The sequence below is a fragment of the Arachis hypogaea genome, chromosome 16 (assembly GCF_003086295.3).
Source record: "Arachis hypogaea cultivar Tifrunner chromosome 16, arahy.Tifrunner.gnm2.J5K5, whole genome shotgun sequence".
NCBI classification, from domain to species: domain Eukaryota; kingdom Viridiplantae; phylum Streptophyta; class Magnoliopsida; order Fabales; family Fabaceae; genus Arachis; species Arachis hypogaea.
The window spans coordinates 16,015,906-16,036,900 of record NC_092051.1 but is presented as its reverse complement, the minus strand read 5'-3'; the positions used below and the strand labels follow the sequence as shown (position 1 = coordinate 16,036,900).

The window sequence follows — 20,995 nt, the reverse complement described above, 5'->3', positions numbered from 1 at the left end:
AAACATAGATAAACATAAAGCATAATTTTCAAAAACAGAGAAATAAAGAACAAGAAAATTAAAGAACGGGTCCACCTTAGTGATGGCGACTTGTTCTTCCTCTTGAAGATCTTATGGAGTGCTTGAGCTCCTCTATGTCTCTTCCTTGCCTTTGTTGCTCCTCTCTCATGGTTCTTTGGTCTTCTCTAATTTCATGGAGGAGGATGGAATGCTCTTGGTGCTCCACCCTTAGTTGTCCCATGTTGGAACTTAATTCTCCTAGGGAGGTGTTGATTTGCTCCCAATAGTTTTGTGGAGGAAATTGCATCCCTTGAGGCATCTCAGGGATTTCATGATGAGAAAATTCCTCATGCTCTTGGTGAGGTTCTCTCATTTGCTTCATCCTTTTCTTAGTGATGGGCTTGTCCTCATCAATGAGAATGTCTCCCTCTATGTCAATTTCAACTGAATTGCAGAGGTGACAAATGAGGTGAGGGAAGGCTAACCTTGCCACAGTAGAGGACTTGTCCGCCACCTTGTAGAGTTTTTGGGATATAACCTCATGAACTTCTACTTCCTCTCTAATCATGATGCTATGAATCATGATGGCTCGGTCTATAGTAACTTCAGACCGGTTGCTAGTGGGAATGATTGAGCGTTGGATAAACTCCAACCATCCCCTAGCTACGGGCTTGAGGTCATGCCTTCTTAGTTGAACCGGTTTCCCTCTTGAATCTCTCTTCCATTGGGCGCCCTCTTCACAGATGTCCATGAGAACTTGGTCCAACCTTTGATCAAAGTTGACCCTTCTAGTATATAGGTGTGCATCTCCTTGCATCATGGGCAAGTTGAATGCCAACCTTACATTCTCCGGACTAAAATCTAAGTATTTCTCCCGAACCATTGTAAGCCAATTCTTGGGGTCCGGGTTCACACTTTGATCATGGTTCTTAGTGATCCATGCATTGGCATAGAACTCTTGAACCATTAAGATTCCGACTTGTTGAATGGGGTTGGTAAGAACTTCCCAACCTCTTCTTCAGATCTCCGGATACTCATTCTTTTTTATCTTAAAAGGGACCTCAGGGATCACCTTCTTCTTGGCCACAACTTCATAGAAGTGGTCTTGATTCACCCTTGAGAGGAATCTCTCCATCTCCCATGACTCGGAGGTGGAAGCTTTTGCCTTCCCTTTCCTCTTTCTAGAGGTTTCTCCAGCCTTTGGTGACATAAATGGTTATGGAAAAACAAAAAGCTTTAGCTTTTACCACACCAAACTTAGAAGGTTTGCTCGTCCTCGAGCAAAAGAAGGAAGAAGAGAGTAGAAGAAGAAGAAATAGAGGAGATGGAGGGGGCATTGTATTTCGGCCAAGGGGGAGAAGTAGTGTTTAGGTTGTGTGAAAATGAAGGAGTGAAAATGGGTTTATATAGGAGTGGAGAGGGGGTATGGTTCGGCTATTATGGGTGGGTTTGGGTGGGAAAGTGGTTTGAATTTGAATGGTAAGGTAGATGGGATTTTATGAAGGATGGGTGTGAGTGGTGAAGAGAATGGTGGGATTTGATAGGTGAGGGGTTTTGGGGGAAGAGGTATTGAGGTGATTGGTGAATGGGTGAAGAAGAGAGAGAGGTGGGGTAGGTGGAGATCCTGTGGGTCCACAGATCCTGAGGTGTCAAGGATATCTCATCCCTGCACCAAGTGGCGTGCAAAAATGCCCCTTTCTGTCAATTCTGGCGTTAAACGCCAGGCTGCTGCCCATTTCTGGCATTTAACACCAGTTTCTTGCCCATTCCTGGCATTAAACGCCAGTCTGGTGCCCATTTCTGGCGTTAAACGCCAGTAAGTTTCTCCTCCAGGGTGTTCTATTTTTCATTCTATTTTTCCTTCTGTTTTTACTTTTCAATTGTTTTTGTGACTTCACATGATCATCAACCTACAGAAAACATAAAATAACAAAAGAAAATATAAATTTAACATAGATAATTAAAGATTGGGTTGCCTCCCAACAAGCGCTTCTTTAATGTCAATAGCTTGACAGTGGGCTCTCATGGAGCCTCACAGATGTTCAGAGCGATGTTGGAACCTCCCAACACCAAACTTAGAGTTTGAATGTGGGGGTTCAACACCAAACTTAAAGTTTGGTTGTGGCCTCCCAACACCAAACTTAAAATTTGACTGTGGGGGCTCTGTTTGACTCTGTCTTGAGAGAAGCTCTTCATGCTTCCTCTTCATGGTTACAGAGGGATATCCTTGAGCTTTAAACACAAGGGAGTCTTTATTCACTTGAATGATCAATTCTCCTCTGTCAACATCAATCACAACTTTTGCTGTGGCTAGGAAGGGTCTGCCAAGGATGATGGATTCATCCATACACTTCCCAGTCTCTAGGATTATGAAGTCAGCAGGGATGTAGTGGCCTTCAACCTTTACCAAGACATCCTCTACAAGTCCATAAGCTTGTTTTTTTGAATTGTCTGCCATCTCTAGTGAGATTCTAGCAGCTTGTACCTCAATGATCCCTAGATTCTCCATTACAGAGAGAGGCATAAGGTTTATACTTGACCCTAGGTAACACAGAGCCTTCTCAAAGGTCATGGTGCCTATGGCACAAGGTATTGAGAACTTTCCAGGATCTTGTCTCTTCAGAGGTAACCTCTACCTAGTCAAGTCATCCAGTTCTTTGATGAGTAAGGGGGGTTCATCCTCCCAAGTTTCATTACCAAATAAATTGGCATTTAGCTTCATGATTGCTCCAAGATACTTAGCAACTTGCTCTTCAGTAACATCTTCATCCTCTTCAGAGGAAGAATACTCATCAGAGCTCATGAATGACAGAAGTAAATTCAATGGAATCTCTATGGTCTCTGTGTGAGCCTTAGATTCCCATGGTTCCTCATCAGGGCACTCCATGGAGGCCAGTGGACGTGCATTGAGGTCTTTCTCAGTGGAGATCACTGCCTCTTCCTCCTCTCCAGGTTCGGCCATGTGGGTTGTGGTTATGGCCTTGCACTCTCTTTTTGGATTCTCTTATGTATTTCTTGGGAGAGTGCTAGGAGGGAGTTCAGTAATTTTCTTACTCAGCTGACCCACTTGTGCCTCCAAATTTTTAATGGAGGACCTTGTTTCAGTCATGAAACTTTGAGTGGTTTTGATTAGATCAGAGACTATGGTTGCTAAGTCAGAGGGGCTCTGCTTAGAATTCTCTGTCTGTTGCTGAGAAGATGATGGAAAAGGTTTGCTATTGCTAAACCTATTTCTTCCACCATTACTGTTGTTGAAACCTTGTTGAGGTCTCTGTTGATCCTTCCATGAGAGATTTGGATGATTTCTCCATGAAGGATTATAGGTGTTTCCATAGGATTCTCAAATGTAATTCACCTCTTCCATTGCAGGGTTCTCAGGGTCATAAGCTTCTTCTTCAGAGGAAGCTTCTTTAGTACTGCCTGGTACAGCTTGCATTCCAGACAGACTTTGAGAAATCATATTGACTTTCTGAGTCAATATTTTATTCTGAGCCAGTATGGCGTTCAAAGTATCAATCTCAAGAACTCCTTTCTTCTGATTTGTACCATTATTCACAGGATTCCTTTCAGAGGTGTACATGAATTGGTTATTTGCAACCATTTCAATGAGTTCCTGAGCTTCTGCAGGCGTCTTCTTCATATGAAGAGATCCTCCAGCAGAGCTATCCTATGACATCTTGGATAGTTCAGACAGACCATCATAGAATATACCTATGATACTCCATTCTGAAAGCATGTCAGAAGGGCACCTTCTGATCAATTGCTTGTATCTTTCCCAAGCTTCATAGAGGGATTCACCTTCCTTCTGTCTGAAGGTTTGGACTTCCACTCTAAGCTTACTCAATTTTTGAGGTGGAAAGAACTTTGCCAAGAAGGCATTGACTAGCTTTTCCCAAGAGTTCAGGATTTCTTTAGGTTGTGAGTCCAACCATGTCCTAGCTCTGTCTCTTACAGCAAAAGGAAAAAGCATAAGCTTGTAGACCTCGGGATCAACTCCATTGGTCTTGACAATGTCACAGATTTACAAGAATTCAGCTAAGAACTGATGAGGATCTTCCAATAGAAGTCCATGAAACTTGCAATTCTGTTGCATTAGAGAAACTAATTGAGGCTTAAGCTCAAAGTTTTTTGCTCCAATGGCAGGGATTGAGATGCTTCTCCCATAGAAGTCGGGAGTAGGTGCAGTAAAGTCACCAAGCACCTTCCTTGCATTGTTGGCATTGTTGTTTTCGGCTGCCATGGCTTCTTCTTCCTTGAAAAGCTCTGTTAGGCCCTCTAGAGAGAATTGTGCTTTAGCTTCTCTTAGCTTTCTCTTCAAGGTCCTTTCAGGTTCAAGATCAGCTTGAACAAGTATGCCTTTATCTTTGCTCCTGCTCATATGAAAGAGAAGAGAACAAGAAAGTAGGGAATCCTCTATGTCACAGTATAGAGATTCCTTGAGGTGTCAGAGGAAAAGAAGAATAGAAGGAGGAGGTAGATAGAAGAGAATTCGAACTTATCAAGAGGGATAGAGTTCGAATTGCACCTTGAGGAGGAGTGTTAGTCCCTTAAATAGAAGGTTGTGAGAAGAGGGGAAGAATTTTCGAAATTAAAGTAAAAGATTTTGAAATAATTAAAAGAAATTTTGAAAATTTGGTAAAGGATTTTCGAAAATTAAGATCGGGAAAGAAATTAAGTGATTTTTGAAAAAGATTTTGAAATTAGAAATCAAAAAGATATGATTGAGAGTTAATTTTGAAAAAGATGTGATTGAAAAGATATGATTAAGAAGATATGATTGAAAATCAATTTTAAAAAAAAGAAAGTTTTAAAATTAAAGTTGATTACTTGACTAACAACAAATTAAAAGATATGATTCTTAAAAATTAAAATTTGATCCTTTCTTAATAGGCAAGTAACAACTTGAAAATTTTGAAGTAAATCATTAATAGTAGCAAGGATTTTCGAAAATAATAAAAAATGAAAAGAAATTGATTTTGAAGAGATATGATTGAAAAGATATGATTTGAAAAAGATTTGATTTTGAAAAATTATGAAAATTTGAGAAAGATTTGAATTAAAAACAAAATCTTCCCTCTTGTGTCCTTCTGGCGTTAAACGCCCAAAATGCTACCTTTTTGGGCGTTAAATGCCCAGCCAGGTACCCTAGCTGGCGTTTAAACGCCAGTCTTCCTTTTTCATTGGGCGTTTTGAACGCCCAGCTTTTTCTGTTTAATTCCTCTGCTGAGTGTTCTGAATCTTCAATTCTCTATATTATTGACTTGAAAAGACATAGTTTTGAAAAAAATTTTGTTTTTGAATTTTTTCAATGATGAGAAACAATCAAAATACAACTAATCTTAGGAAACTCAAATCAAACAAACAATGCATGCAGGACACCAAAAAAAAAATTTTTATATAAGAGACACTAACAAATTGAGAATGCATATGAGAAACAACAAAACACACAAAACAAGAGAATTTAAAGATCAGAGCAATGAAATCATCAAGAACAACTTGAAGATTAATGAAGAACATAATGCATGTAATTTTTGAAAATTATAGGTATGCAATTTACACCAAACTTAAAATTAGATACTAGACTCAAACAAGAAACATAAAATATTTTTTATTTTTATGATTTTATAAATTTTTTTGTGATTTTTCGAAAATTGAGTGGAAAAGAAAATAAAGGGGTTCAAAATTTTTAATAAGAGTTCCAGGAATCATTGCAATGCTAGTCTAAGACTCCGGTCCAGGAATTAGACATGGCTTACTAGCCAGCCAAGCTTTCAATGAAAGCTCCGGTCCAAAATACTAGACATGGCCAATGGCCAGCCAAGCTTTAGCATATCATTGCTAACAACAGCAAAATTGATAGAAATCAACAAGCTCTTGTGATGATAGGTTGAAACCTCGGTCCAATAAGATTAGACATGGCTTCACGCCAGCCAGACTTCAACAAATCATCATGAAACTCTAGAATTCATTCTTAAAAACTCTGAAGAACAAAATAGGAAATTTTTTTTTGAATTTTTCGAAAATAAAAATAAAATAAAATTACCTAATCTAAGCATCAAGATAAACCGTCAGTTGTCCAAACTCGAACAATCCCCGGCAACGGCTCCAAAAACTTGGTGCACGAAATTGTGATCATCAACAATGGCGCCAAAGACTTGGAGCTCTCAAATGTGAATTACACTTTGTCACAATTCCGCACAACTAACCAGCAAGTGCACTGGGTCGTCCAAGTAATACCTTATGTGAGTAAGGGTCGATCCCACGGAGACTGTCGGCTTGAAGCAAGCTATGGTCATCTTGTAAATCTCAGTCAGGCGGATTCAAATGGTTATGGAGGATTGATAATTAAAAGATGAATAAAACATAAAATAAGATAAAGATAGAGATACTTATGTAATTCATTGGTAGGAATTCAGATAAGCGTATGAAGATGCTTTGTTCCTCTTGAACCTCTGCTTTCCTATTTCCTTCTTCCAATCATTCATACTCCTTTCCATGGCAAGCTTTATGTTGGGCATCACCGTTGTCAATGGCTACTTCCCGTCCTCTCAGTGAAAATGTTCAACACACGCTGTCACCGCACGGCTAATCATCTGTCGGTTCTCGATCATGTTGGAATAGGATCCATTGATCTTTTTGCGTCTGTCACACGCCCAACACTCGCGAGTTTGAAGCTCGTCACAGTCATCCCTTCCTAGATCCTACTCAGAATACCACAGACAAGGTTTAGACATTCTGGATCTCAGGAATGGCCGCCAATAATTCTAGCCTATACCACGAAGGTTCTAATCTTAGATTAGAAACCCAAGAGATACACATTCAAGCTTGTTTGCATATAGAACGGAAGTGGTTGTCAGTCACGCGTTCATAGGTGAGAATGGTGATGAGTGTCACATAATCATCACATTCATCATGTTCTTGGGTGCGAATGAATATCTTGGAGAAGAAATAGACTTGAGTTGAATAGAAAAACAATAGTACTTGTATTAATTCATGAAGAACAGCAGAGCTCCACACCTTAATCTATGGTGTGTAGAAACTCCACCGTTGAAAATACAAAAGTGATAATGGTGTAAGCATGGCCGAATGGCCAGCCTCCAAGGTCTAGGGACTAAATGTCCAAAGATGAAAATACAATAGCAAAAGGTCCTATTTATAGAGAACTAGTAGCCTAGGGTTTACAGAAATAAGTAATTAATGTAGAAATCTTCTTCCGGGCCCACTTGGTGTGTGCTTGGGCTGAGCATTGAAGCTTCCATGTGTAGAGACTTTTCTTGGAGTTAAACGCCATCTTTTGTGCCAGTTTGGGCGTTTAACTCCAGCTTTTGTGCCAGTTCTGGCGTTTTGAGGCCAGAATTCTTAAGCTGACTTGGAACGCTGGTTTGGGCCATCAAATCTTGGACAAAGTATGGACTATTATATATTGCTGGAAAGCCCAGGATGTCTACTTTTCAACACAATTGAGAGCACACCAATTGGGCCTCTGTAGCTCCAGAAAATCCACTTCGAGTGCAGAGAGGTCAGAATCCAACAGCATCTGCAGTCCTTTTTCAGCCTCTGAATCAGATTTTTGCTCAGGTCCCTCAATTTCAGCTAGAAAATACCTGAAATCACAGAAAAATACACAAACTCATAGTAAAGTCCAGAAATGTGATCTTTTAATAAAAACTAATAAAAATATAATAAAAACTAATTAAAATATACTAAAAACATACTAAAAACAATGCCAAAAAGCGTATAAATTATCCGCTCATCACTTCCAAATATATTTTTGTATCCAAATGGGAAACTTCGCCCCATGTGCCCAACACAAAATCTACAACACCCATATCTAGGTCATCTAACTCGCCTAGATCACATTTAACGATATTAAGGGTATCTTGCCAGTATAGGGGAAAAGGAGGTTATTGGTTCTCGGGCAAGAAGAGAGGTCGGACACCCACAGCACACCGGACCCTAAAAAAGTGATATTTGAAATCATGGAAAGAATCGTCGAAGATAGAAAAAACTTTCCAACCTTGTACAACTCGGAAGGATATCCACCCCGACTTCTTTGTGGAACTATAAGGCTTTGTTGTAACAAAGAGATAGAAAAAGACGTTTAAAGTAGGTCGGACATCCAACTCTCGACATAGGAGCTGGTACATTTTCATAAAAGCCTAGGAGTTCGGGTGTAATTGAGAAGGGACAAGGTTAGAAGACCACAACACTTCCATTTCAAAAACTGTAAAGGGATGTTGGACACCTAACCTAGTAAAGAAACAATCATAGGCATAAAAAAAAGGCTGCTCATATTCCTCTAAAGAGGAAAAACACACTCTCTCTTCTAGGTCAGACGATTCTAAAATATAACCTCTCTCATCCTCCCTATTTTCACATATACTATAGTGCCTACGGAACTCATCACAGTACTCTTTACCGGTCACTGGCACACAGCTAAAGACATTACTATCTACCCAAATCCGAAGAGCAGGAGGGACTTTAGTCGACATATTCAAGATAACATGGCGTGACATAAATGCTATACCTACAAACGCAAAAGTAAAGCAACCCATTACCAAAAGGGGTTGGAACTTGTCCAAAACAGGTCGGGTAAAACATTGAAATAAAAGGAGCCACTTCCTTCAAAGAATTTTTTACAAAGCAGTCAAATGGCGTCTCTCCTATTCAACCCCGTCGCATTGAAGCAACACCATTTGGGGCAACACAACACACAATCAACAGAGTAACAGCCACAGTTATATACAAAAGAAAATCCTTTCAGAAAAGAGAGTCTTTCTAAATCTTTTCAGAGATATTTTTACACAAATAGTACAAAAAAGAAAAACTTTTTTCAACAGAAAAGAAAAAGAATGCAATGACAGAAGAGGTAAAAACTCAAATAAAAGAAGAAAAGCAAACACAGGCAAACAGAAATAAGAGTTTAAGGAAAAGGGAAAAACAAAACCAACCTTGAAAAGATTGTGAAAAAGGGGGAGGGCACGTCTAAAACCGACAAAACACAAACGATCCCCTTCACACCGGTGAAAGCAAAGAAATCATCAAAAACCAAGATAGAGAAATCTTGAGGCAACAGAAGCGATCGAAATAGGCACAGAGGAGTTCTTTTATAAATAAGAGAGTAAAGTAGTCTTTTCAAAAACAACAAAAAAGTGAAGAAGAGCCAAAAAAGTCCCCTTTATAAGAGACAATGAACCAAAAACGGTTCCTTTACTCCTCTTTGAACGTGTGTGGATCCCAAAGAGCAACTGCCGTGCAATGTTCGTCCATGATTAAAGCACCATCAACGTTCAAAATTTCAAACACGTCTGGTAGACCGAAGTGCTAAAACCCGACGTCCACAACAGAGACCATAAAATGCTTGAGTCCGACCCACAAAGGACCCGAACTCAAGTAGGGGCACTGTTTATACCCTGGGTCAAGCAAATAAAAGTCAGACCCAATAAGACAAAAGGCCCACTAATAAAGGTGGCCCTCACAAGTAACCCCGACCTCTTTAAAGAGGTCGGGCACCGATGAAAAAGGGGGCTAAAGCCTTACCTGCCCGGAGCAGGTAACTGCCTCCTGAAATCTCTCCTACTATCTCTACCTCACCTAGAAGGTAGATATCAACAAACTCGCAAGATAAAGGGAATGCTTATCCATCAGAAAAGATGGAACTACTCTAACAAAGGTGGTTATCAATTCTACTATAAATAGATTGGCACTTCCAAGTATAACTCACATTCTAATCTACTAAAAACCTGCCTAAAACCCTTGTTAACTTAAGCATCGGAGTCTCTTGTAGGTACCTCTTTACGAGGAACTTGGGCAGGCGATACCTCGACACCAAAGAAGTCGGATGCTGCCATATTAAGAGATCTGGACCTCACGTTCAGGTCTAAATCACCGTTTCAAGTAACGGTTGGAACAAAATTGATATAATAAAAATTGTAAATATCGACATGAAAAAAACAAATATATAATCAAATTGGCGCTTATTGTTTTTCCTGTGTTAGAGAGGGGTATGCATCACAAAATGATGTGAGAAGAGTAGTGATTTACCCTGGTGTGGATTACATAAATCGGTATCTCTAATTTTTTTATATTGTTTAATGTTTTATACAAACGATCACAAATTGGACCATTTGAATTATGTTTTTAAAAATTAAAAAAATTTAACATTGAAATCGGACCGTTCAATCTGTATTTTTTTAAAATAAAAAAATTACATTAAAATCGAACCTTCTGCTATTCATTTTTAGAAATAAAAAAAAATAAAAATTACAAATCAAACCCTTCAATTTATGATTTATATGTCCTGTTCAAATAAATTAGATCATCCGATTTAATTAATATCAATTAAAAAAAATAACACCATATAAAAAAAATACCCTATCTTCTAATAACAACATATTACATATATATTTAATCAGTGTAAAAAAATTAAGCTCAAATTGGTGTCATGACATTTCTATTCACATCCAGACAACACAATTGTTTTTTGGAGAATGGCAGGGGAACAATGAAAATTTTGAACAATATGAACAACCACCAATCAAATGAAAATATACTACATCCTAATTTAATGCTACTAATTAAATTTACTTTTTTAACTCTATTAATTCACATTGTTTACACATTATTCAAAAATTTTGTTGGTTACCTATACTTTTCCTTATTTTTTTATGTGATTTACCCTAAATATATTGTCCTATTGGACATGGTAAATTGGTAATACCGTCAAATATGAAAACCAGGAAGCCAAACCGCCAACAGATTCTACTGAATCTCTCATATATTTTGGTCAAATTCATTCTAGTGCGTACACTTTGGAGTTTGGATAACACACACCTCTCCATGGTTCATCGTCCAATAATAAAAAAGCGTATATACACTTAATTAGAAAATAATAATTTCACTAGAGTCAGCTGATAGCAGTAGCTTCAACATAATTAGTCAAAACACAAGAGAAGTGAAAGTAACGGTGTCACTCCCAATCTTTCAAGTTTTTGCTTTCCTAAATCAAGCACGAAGCAGTAATGGCAGAAGAGGCAGAGAACGAACGGAGGGTTCTGGTAGCAGTGGACGAAGGCGATGAGAGCATGTATGCCCTCTCATGGTGCCTCAACAACCTCGTCTTCCAAAATTCCAAAAATACCCTTATCCTTCTCTATGTAAACCCACCACGTGGCGGTTATATGCCCTTTGAAACCGCAGCCGCACTAGATGATCCTGAAACTCATCCAGGTATCTTATTTGTTTTTCTTTACTACCTTCAATAATTAAAACTAAACTTGCTAATCGAAATTACTATGTTGTTTTGGGATTGGTTTTCACTTTTCATCAGCAAATCTGTATTCGCCGGAAATAACGGCAGCCATGGAAAGATATAGCCAAGAAGTGGCAGATTGCGTGTTAGCGAAAGCCAAGAAATTGTGTAAAGATCTCCAACACGTATGTCTCGTTCCCTTCAATAATTGTCGTATTTTGTTGGATTTGTTCTCCTGATAATAATGGTGTCCGTACATTTGTCATATATTACTTTGTTCACTGTTTGTTTAATTAATTAATCAGTGTTTTGTTACACGTCACTTTCTTTCCATGTGAAGGTGAAGCTTATCTATGTATGTAAGTATAAATAATTAATAATTAATGTTGGAAGGGTGAATAATAGGTTAAGGTGGAGACGAGAGTAGAGGATGGCGATCCAAGGGACGTGATTTGTGAGATGGCTGAAAAGTTGGGTGCTCATGTTCTTGTTATGGGAAGCCACGGTTATGGTCTTATCAAGAGGTACTCACTCCCCTTCTATCACACGTTTTTTTTTTTTCAAAGATATTTTTGTACTTTATTCTTTGGATTAAATTGGAAAAGTACAAAAATAAAAGTTTGAAACTGTTTTATGTATTTTGAAGTTTCCAATTTTAAAAATGTCAAGAATTGATTTAAATAATTATTTTAAAAAAATAGATTTTAGTATGTCTATAATTATTTGATGGGAAAGTATGGGAAGCTATTGAAATGGAGGTTTATGGAGGATTAAAGATATAACCATTAGTGTTATTTTTTTCTAAAATTTTTTTTCAAAGATAGGAGATTCGAACCCGCAACCTCTTAATTGAGCAGGGGGAGATTATGCCATTTGAGCTATTACTCATTGGCATTATCTTTTTCTATTAACGTAAGCTTCTGGGATGAGTGGTATTATGACATGGTATTAGAACTCTAGATCCGAAAAATCAAAAGTTTGATCCATGGCTCCCTAGCAGGATTCTTATTTGATTATGTAAGTGTTGTTAAAATTAAAATTATATATATTTTTTTATATTTTAATAATATTTTTTAAAAAAATTTAATAATAAAAAAATTTAATTTTAACAATATTTTTTAAATTAAACACAGTAACATACACATGATAAAATATGCTTTTTATTTATTTTGCTAACTTGTGTCTTAAAGATATAAGTTAAAACACATCATAAAAAAATATTTTATAAAATTATTGTAAAAATTAATTCTTTTATATTTTTAAAATATATCTTAGGATACAAGTTAGTTAATTTTTTTTTTAAATATATATTGTAATTTGTGTAATAGTGAGTTGTGTTTTGGGTTTGGAGCTGAATTATAGGACTTTTCTTGGAAGTGTGAGCAGTCACTGCGCACAGAACGTTAAGTGCCCAGTTCTCATAGTCAAGAAGCCAAAATCAATTGCTGATGCTGGAGACGAAACATATCAATCGGAATAAGTGGTCGTTATTTTCATCATTTCTGTTATATATACATCGATTTTGTCGCTTATGTATTTCTTAGGTATGTGTACTTGTTGCTCCTTGACCGTACCTGCTTCTTCGGGGAATCTCATGTTGTGATGCCTCGGGGATTAATCATTGGTATTTCCAGGACAAATACATAGGTTCTCTTTTTTCTATGGGATAAACTCACGTAAATTCACTTAAAAATGGCTAGTTATTTTCTTGTTTTCACGTGAAGAGACAGAGTATTGAAGGTTAAAAACACTATGTTTAGATTTGCTTACTACCCTTGGATTTGTGTTGCTTATCTTAAACTGATTATACGGTGAATCAGAAGCGGACCTTGAAAATCAAATTTGGAGGGGAGGGGGGTGGTGGTGGTGGTGGTGGTGGTGGTTTGTTCCATTCAAGATGTTATATTTGAATTCAATTCCGTTTAAACAATGTGAATAATAGGTTGCAGACTTAGGTCAAATACATATATAAAAAAAAATACTCTACAAATAATCCAAATAAAAAAATTCACTCAGTATTCTAAAAAACAATGTGAATAATAGGTTGCAGACTTAGGTCAAATACATAAAAAAAAAAATACTCTACAAATAATCCAAATAAAAAAATTCACTCAGTTATTCTAAAAAATGACAATCTTAAATCCTAATCTATCAAAGCATTTTATTTCAATACCCTCTTCTTTTTCAATTGGCTGTCACCCCACCTTCATCGATAATCATCCTACTTTACCGTTGCTGCTTGTTTTGATACATATCGCCATCAGCGTCGCTCACCCATAGTGAAAATAACCATCCACTTAAGGATATAATAATTATCCGCATACTTAATAAACTGAACATCCAACATATTTTAATTATATATAATTAAATCCAATTCATCAAAATAATCATCTACATAACAATTAAAATAACTATTCGCATACCTGCTAAAAGTATTATTCTCCACATACAAGTCATTTTTTGATACAAGTCTATACAAATCATTTATATTCACGCGCACATATTTTTTCTTCGTGCCGTTACTGCACGTCCTTCTTCTTTTTCTTGCTACACGTTCTTTTTCGTTATTTTTTTCTTTCGTTATCGTCGTCACCAACACCACCACCTCTTCCTCATCTTCCTTATTCTTTTTTCATTGAAATTTTTTCTCCTCTTTCCTTTTCCTCCTTCTCCTCCATCATCAGTTATCTTGTTGTTGAAGATAATAAATAATTTAAGTTCACATTGTCAATTAAATTAGAACGGAATTGATTATTGTTTTGAATCCAATCAAGTGGTTGAGGTGTGCTTCGATTCTAGTTAATGTCGTTAGTAGTTTATGATTTTGCAGGCGAATAATATTTTGGTTTGTGAAAATTATTGTTCATCGTTGATGGTTTGAATTGAATGTAATGTAAAAGTTCTACATTAAAGAAAATATTTTTCTGTATTTACAGCAAATTTAGGTGTAGCACGAAGATATTTGAGTGTATTGTTTAAAAATTTTCGGTGTATGTGTGCTGATAAATTTTGCATAATTCAAAACTCTTCTTCTCCCTCTCTTCATCTTCTACTACTTCTTCTTCTTCTTCTTTTTCATCATCATCATTATCATCTTCTTTGTTTTTCTTATTCATCTTTTTTGCTTGTTTTATCTTCTCAAATTTCTTCTTGTTTTACTTTCTGAACAAAAATAAAAATTAAAAAAATCAAACAAAGAAGAAGAAAAAATACATAATGGTATAAAATTACTTAGAAGGGGATGAACTTACATTCATTCAACTAAAAAAAGAAAGAAATAAAAAAAAGAAGAAGAAAAAATGCAGCATTAAAGAAAATATTTTTCTGTATTTGCAGCAAATTTGGGTGTAACACGAAGATATTTGAGTATATTGTTTAAGAATTTTTGGTGTATGTGTGGTGATAAGTTCTGCATAATTCAAAACTCTTCCTCTTCCTCCTCCTCATCTTCTGTTGCTGCTTCTTCTTTTTTCATCATCATCACCATCTTCTTCTTTTTTTCTTATTCATATTTTCCTTTTTGTTTTACCTTCTCAAGTTCTTCTTGTTTTACTTTTTTAACAAGAATAAAAATACAAAAATCAAACAAAGAAGAAGAAGAAACACATAATGTTGTAAAATTACTTAAAAAATGATAACTTACATTCATTCAACTAAAAGAAAGAAAGAAAGAAATAAGAAAAAAGAAGAAGAAGAAAAAAATGCAGCATTAGAGGAGATATTTTTCTATATTTGCAGCAAATTTGGATGTAACACAAAGATATTTTGGTGTAACACGAAGATATTTGAGTGTATTGTTTAAAAATTTTTAGTGTGTGTGCTAATAATTCTGTATAATTTAAAACTCTTCATCTTCCTCCTCTTCATCTTTTGCTGCTTCTTTTTCTTCATCTTCTTATTTCATATTCTCATAATTCTTCTTGAGAGAACAAAAAATCAAACAAAGAAGAAAAAAAAGATATAATGTTGCAAAATCAATAGAAAGAAGAGGAGGAAAAAAATGCAGCAACAACAATAGTAAGATGAAACACACAAAGAAAAAGGAGGAGAAACGCAAAGAAGAAGGAGAAGAAGAAGAAAGAAGAGGAGGAGGAACGCAGGATACAAAGAGGAACAACATGATTTTCACGCGCGCGTTATGTAAGTGAATTTTGTTGGGTTAGGGTTAACTTGTATGACAAAAAGACTTATATGTATAGTAGTACTCCTACTAAAATGACCATTCTAAACTGGAAATTGAATTAATATTAAATGGTTGAGAGGTATTGAATGCACAGAGTGTCTCCATGTGAACCAAGTGACCCGCATTCTTTATGCCTTCAAATGTTGTCTTATTTCCCAACTTTCTGTATGTCATGTCATGTACATGTATGTTACCATATTTTTTCAATCACCAGCTAAATGAAAACATGAAATTTATGGAAGAGTTAGAAGAATGAGAAACGAATAAGAAAGATTATCTGGACAACGGGATGAACGGATTAATGGCTCTATCGATAGTTCACTCTCTAACAACTTTTACTGGAAATTACGGCATCTCAGAACAACAAACTGACACGATGCAGCAGCAACTCCACGAGAGAGTTGCGCAACATGCAACAACGCGGCCAGGGAGAATGGCGTGAAAAAGCGGCAGCAACGTTGGGCTAAGCGCCGGAGGGCGAGACGCGTCGAGCTGACCGGCGGAGGTAGAGGCAGTGTCGGCAGAAGGCTGCGGCGACATCGGTATGGCCGACAGGATGTGCAGCAGCGCGAAGTGAGGATCGGAAAAGATGACGACGAATTTTGAACATGTATTAAAAATTACGGTAAAATTAGAAACAACAGTACATAAACCTTAAACAACTAAATTTTTAGTGCAAGACGTAATCATCTAAACCAATTTAGTGAATAGTAAAAAAACCAATTTAGTGAATTTACTCCTTAAACAATGTACGTAGTAACTAATCTTTTTTATAAAATATTTGGGGGCATGGCTTCCCACACTGAGGAGAATAACAATTGGTATTATGTCCGCGTGGCTGATTTTATTTATGAAAGTAGCTGTTAATAATTCAGGTGATTTCTTTATGAATAAGTAAGTTTTCTTCGTTTCTTGTATTTCGTTCAATGAGTAAAGTACCATTTCTACCCATGGAAGTTGAAAACGCTGACAAATTTACCCACAAAAGAAAGAAACTACCAAATGTAACCATCATTCGTGACTTCCGTGGGACGAAACTAACTAAGCCTTATTCCGGTGTTGACTCCGTTAGTAACGCAACCTACGTGACACTTCACAGCGTGACATGGCTTGGGGGGCTTCACAGGTGGAAATTGTAATTACAATTATCTAAAAATATAATTGGATTTCAAAATTTTAATTTTTTAAAAAAAGAAAAATTAGAATTGAACAGTTATGAAAGGTACACTAAGAAGAAACTGTTCATTTTCTCCACTCACAGAAAACCTCTGGTGCCGACGATAATCTCCGTGTTGACGAGAGGGTACTTGTCGGTGTTGATCGTGTCAGCTGTTGGAGTTGCGTGGTGCCATCCATAGGTAAGTAGTAACCTTTGATCTCTCTACCTCATGGTTTTCTGGATTTTCGGTGCATGGTTGTGGATATGAGCTTTTTCTTAGGGTGTCTTTGTAGTGGATATGATGTGGTTGCGAATTCTGAATTGTTTTCTGTATATGTGTGTTTGCAGATGGCAACTATCCACATTACGTTAGTCATTAGTCACAGAGAAAAATTTGAAAAGGGTGATGATGGCAAACTGGCATATATTGGGGGTGAGAAAACAGAGATTGAACGGGTGAATGTGGATACCCTAAATAGGTTCTTCATGAATGACTTAGTAAATGATATAGGGTACACTGATATGAGCGAGCTTTACTGGCTTGAACCTGGGAAGGAGTTGGATGGTGGGTTGAAGTTGCTTAGACTAGACATGGATGTGGTGACTATGTACGAAGCAGCCATTGCTAATGGGAGGAGAGTTGAGGTGTTCACTGAGCATCCAGTTAACCTTCCTGAATTCGTAGAAGAAAAAAACGAACCTGAACCAGAGGTTGAGATATTAACTGTTAATAGGACCCCAGTCAAGCACAGAACCAAATTGTGTGTTAGGAGATCCCCAACCCTAAAGAAGAAGGGAAAGAGACTGGTGAAATCGAGTGAGACTGTAGGAGGTACGCGTGGAGTGGATGCTCAAACAGAGGATGATGTACTAGACAAAGACGTCCACCCTACCACAAGAAACACACAACAACCAGATATAAGCAACGATCAACCAAATATACCCACCCATTCACCAAAGGTAACATTCGAAGAGGCACCAAGGATCATTCAGCTCCCAAATACACTCACCGAACCCAATTTACCTCCATATCAACCGCTTGAAAATACTCCTCCACACCCTGAACAACCAAATGTGTCAGCTGCAATTGAAGAAACTGGACACCAAATTCCAATTTCTGCAGAGTTCGTGGCTCCCACTGTTGATAAAGGGCCTGCAGAATCTATTGAGGTTTTCACACAGTACATCCCACAGCCTTGCCAAGAACCAGAGTCTCAGGAGCAGAGCATACAAAATGAAATGGAAACACCCGGTAGTGGTAGTCAACCCAGCAGTTCACAGCCCGAACCAGATATAAATCCAGATGTTAGTGGTGGTAGTCAAAAGAAGAGGAAGAGACGATCAACAGTCAGGCCTCCATCTTCAGGGCAAACCTTCATACCTAACCAGGATCCAAACAAGCATCCTTCATTTTTATACCTGTGAAGGGTGAAGATATGTCGGAGGCAATTGCAGGGATGCATTGTTACGAGTCGGAAGAGCTAGATTCTGTTGCAAGTGATGATGAAGACAGTCAGCAGGCAGCATTTCCTCAAGCGAATCCAGATGCTCCAGTAAGGAAAATAAGGTTGGAGCTTGGCATGGAGTTTGAAAATCTGGACCATTTCAAGAAGGCAGTTAAGAAGTTCAACATCAACATAGGGCGAAACATATTCTTTCCAATAGTGGATTCAACTAGGTGCAAGACCATATGTTATGACGAGAGTTGTCCGTGGCAGATATACTGTGCAAAACGGTCGTATCCATTAAGCTTTCAGGTGAAGACGTTTGTGAATGAACATACCTACAGCAAAGTTAATAAGAATAAATCAGCAGATGGTAAATGGGTTGTAGAGGAGCTTGAGGACAAGATCCGTGATCATCCAGAGATGACTCAAAGGCAGGCACAAGATTTTTTCAAGAAGGAGTATGACGTGATTGTGAACGAGAGGAAGATATACAGGGCTATGGTGAAGGCGAAAGAACTAATAGAAGGGTCAGAAATAGCTCAGTATGCAGTTCTTAGGGACTATGCTAATGAAATTATGAGGACCAACCCTGGCTCCACTGTGAGGATTAGTACTGATTATGTTGAAGGGACTGGGCATAAATTCAAAAGGATATATATATGCTTGGAAGGGTGTAAAAATGATTTTTCGGTTGGTTGCAGGCCTTTTATAGGGTTAGATGAAACTTTTCTAAAGGGATACTACCCTGGCCAGTTGTTGACCGCAATCGGCCACGATGCCAATAACCACATATACCTTATATCGTATGCTGTTGTGGAGTGCGAATGCAAGGATAGCTGGAAAGTGGTTTCTCGAACTCCTCCAAGAAGACTTAGGTGATGCTGCAATCAATGGAATCAACTTCATATCAGACATGTAAAAGGTAATTACTGAATTCTTATTCTCTGTGTATGTTTTCATTTCTAGTTTTTTACAATGTGGTGTGCATACCTACTGCCTTCATAGTTATTTTTTTAATATGGTATAATCATATAGTTGCTTTACTTTTCTCAACCAGGGCCTCATCCCTGCTATGCGTGAGGTGAATCCAGGAGCACATCATAGATTTTGTGCTATGCACATATGGCAGAACTTTAGAAAACAGTGGGGGGGATACTGAATTGAAAATGGCAATGTGGAGATGTGCCAAGGCCACAACCTCTCAAGAGTTCAATTCTGTACTGGATAGGATCAGACGGGTTAATCCCCATGTTTGAGAGTATCTAAACAGGATCCCTCCAAGTCAATGGAGTAGGAGTGGGTTTAGCGAATACCCAAAGCCTGACCATTACACGAACAACAACTGCGAATCATTCAACTCTAGGATCAAGAAAATGAGAGGGAAGCCTATAATAACTATGCTGGAAGAGGTGAGGTGTTATATGATGAACATCATTGCAAGAAACAAGAAGGCGTTGGTGGAATATACTGGAGTAATCACTCCTGTGCAGCAGAGTAGGCTGGAAAAGGAGAAAAGGGAGAGCAACAAGTGGCGGCCGTTTCCCACTGGAGATGACCCTGGAAATGTGTATGAAGTACAATGCCTCCCACATAAGGTTATGGTGGATATAAGAAAGAGGACTTGTTCCTGCAGGTTTTGGCAACTGACTGGCTTGCCGTGCAGGCATGCATGTGCTGCCCTTGCATACCAGAACAGGAGGCCAGAAGAACATGCACACAACTGGCTCTCTATGGGGGCATATAATAGCACATACCAGTTCGTGATCCAGCCTGTTCCTAGTTAAGAATACTGGCAGCATTGTGATCTGCCTCCTATATTACCCCCAGTATACAAGAAGCAGATTGGGAGACCAAAGTTGAAAAGAGACAAGAAGAATGATGCCCCAAAAGAACCCACCCCAGATCCTCATAGGGCCCCCAGAAAGTATGGCCCCATCACATGCAGGTACTGCCTAAAGGTAAACCATAATTCATATGCTTACATTCATTGTGCTTTAAATCTCCATGTTTATTTCATGGTATACATTTTGCAGACTGGACACAACAGTCGTAGTTGTTCCAAGAAGAAGGAGGCAATGGCTGGGAGTGCTGGGGGACAAAGTTCAAGTCAACACCCAACTGCTGAGGATGATGAAGAGGAGGCGGCAAGACTAGAGGAGATGTTCTGGGAGGAAACTCTGGAAGCTGTTGAAGCAGCAGTATCTCAGCCACCACCTGTAAGTCTAGTGATGTATTTTAGAACTTCATTTTACAAGTTCTGTCTAAGCTAATCATTCATATGTGTCTACTATTGTAGGAGACCACCCCAGTTTCTCAACCCGTTCCTAATACAGTCAGGTCTTCTTCAACTAGGTCACCAACTGCAAAAAAACCACCAAAGAAGAAGAAGAATCTGCGAAGACCACCACCAACTACTCAGCAACCACAATCTGCTCCAGCTATTGTCAGGCCAACAACACCAACTACTACTAGTCCATCACCCCCGGCCTCTGATGTGCCCCCCCACTGTGACACCTCAAACCATGCAAGCTGCCTCCCAGGGCACTACTTCCAGATTCATGGAATTCATGCCAACTCCCGCAGTGAGAGGATCAAGCTCAAGTAGGTGGCCGCAGCCTGCCTTCCGTCCACCAACAAAAAAGGGTCAATAACTGCACACTTGAAAGAAGGGTCAAGCGGAAGCAGCAACTCCACTCTAAATCCATGAAGCAAGAGTCTTTATATTATGTGTTTTTTGTACTCTCCATGGCAGTTTATCTTACAATTGTTGGATATGTTACATACTATACCTTCAATTGCTTATGTTTTGATTTTCGGTATGGGTGCATACTCGTAGTTGATAACTCATACCTATAACTTGAACAATTCAGTAACTCAATTACTGTGTGCTTATGAGGTTATTTTGCCTGTATTTCATGTTATTTTGGAGCAGAAAGTAAACAAGAATTGCAATT

The 20,995-nt window shown here is 38.0% G+C and overlaps 4 protein-coding genes and 1 non-coding gene across 5 annotated transcripts; all 5 read left to right on the top strand.

Moving 5' to 3' along the window:
• The first annotated feature begins 3,730 nt into the window (after positions 1-3,730).
• On the top strand, positions 3,731-3,838 carry LOC112761144 (small nucleolar RNA R71). The gene has a single exon (XR_003181553.1). It is a non-coding gene; the product is annotated as a small nucleolar RNA R71 (small nucleolar RNA).
• Positions 3,839-10,711: 6,873 nt separating this feature from the next.
• Positions 10,712-12,944, top strand: LOC112758051 (universal stress protein PHOS32). Its single transcript, XM_025806616.2, has 4 exons — positions 10,712-11,229; positions 11,330-11,436; positions 11,657-11,775; positions 12,614-12,944. The coding sequence occupies exons 1-4, from the start codon at positions 11,022-11,024 to the stop codon at positions 12,729-12,731; spliced, it is 552 nt and encodes a 183-aa protein (XP_025662401.1). The 5' UTR covers positions 10,712-11,021; the 3' UTR covers positions 12,732-12,944.
• Positions 12,945-18,029: 5,085 nt separating this feature from the next.
• On the top strand, positions 18,030-18,920 carry LOC114925479 (uncharacterized). The gene has a single exon (XM_029293807.1). It carries the CDS (start codon positions 18,030-18,032, stop codon positions 18,918-18,920), a length of 891 nt encoding a protein of 296 aa, XP_029149640.1.
• Positions 18,921-19,414: 494 nt separating this feature from the next.
• LOC112756747 (uncharacterized) lies at positions 19,415-19,825 on the top strand. Its single transcript, XM_025805368.1, has one exon. It carries the CDS (start codon positions 19,415-19,417, stop codon positions 19,823-19,825), a length of 411 nt encoding a protein of 136 aa, XP_025661153.1.
• Position 19,826: 1 nt separating this feature from the next.
• LOC112758050 (uncharacterized) lies at positions 19,827-20,995 on the top strand. The gene is made up of 2 exons (XM_029293561.2): positions 19,827-20,257; positions 20,338-20,995. Exons 1-2 carry the CDS (start codon positions 20,057-20,059, stop codon positions 20,644-20,646), a joined length of 510 nt encoding a protein of 169 aa, XP_029149394.1. The 5' UTR covers positions 19,827-20,056; the 3' UTR covers positions 20,647-20,995.

Bases quoted from the DNA above. Each gene is read 5' to 3' on its own strand.
- LOC112758051 (XM_025806616.2), top strand. From the start codon at position 11,022: ATGGCAGAAGAGGCAGAGAACGAACGGAGGGTTCTGGTAGCAGTGGAC. The intron at 11,230-11,329 runs GTATCTTATTTG...ACTTTTCATCAG, and splicing joins TGATCCTGAAACTCATCCAG to CAAATCTGTATTCGCCGGAA. The intron at 11,437-11,656 runs GTATGTCTCGTT...GGTGAATAATAG, and splicing joins TGTGTAAAGATCTCCAACAC to GTTAAGGTGGAGACGAGAGT.
- LOC114925479 (XM_029293807.1), top strand. From the start codon at position 18,030: ATGTCGGAGGCAATTGCAGGGATGCATTGTTACGAGTCGGAAGAGCTA.
- LOC112756747 (XM_025805368.1), top strand. From the start codon at position 19,415: ATGAGAGGGAAGCCTATAATAACTATGCTGGAAGAGGTGAGGTGTTAT.
- LOC112758050 (XM_029293561.2), top strand. From the start codon at position 20,057: ATGGTATACATTTTGCAGACTGGACACAACAGTCGTAGTTGTTCCAAG. The intron at 20,258-20,337 runs GTAAGTCTAGTG...CTACTATTGTAG, and splicing joins CAGTATCTCAGCCACCACCT to GAGACCACCCCAGTTTCTCA.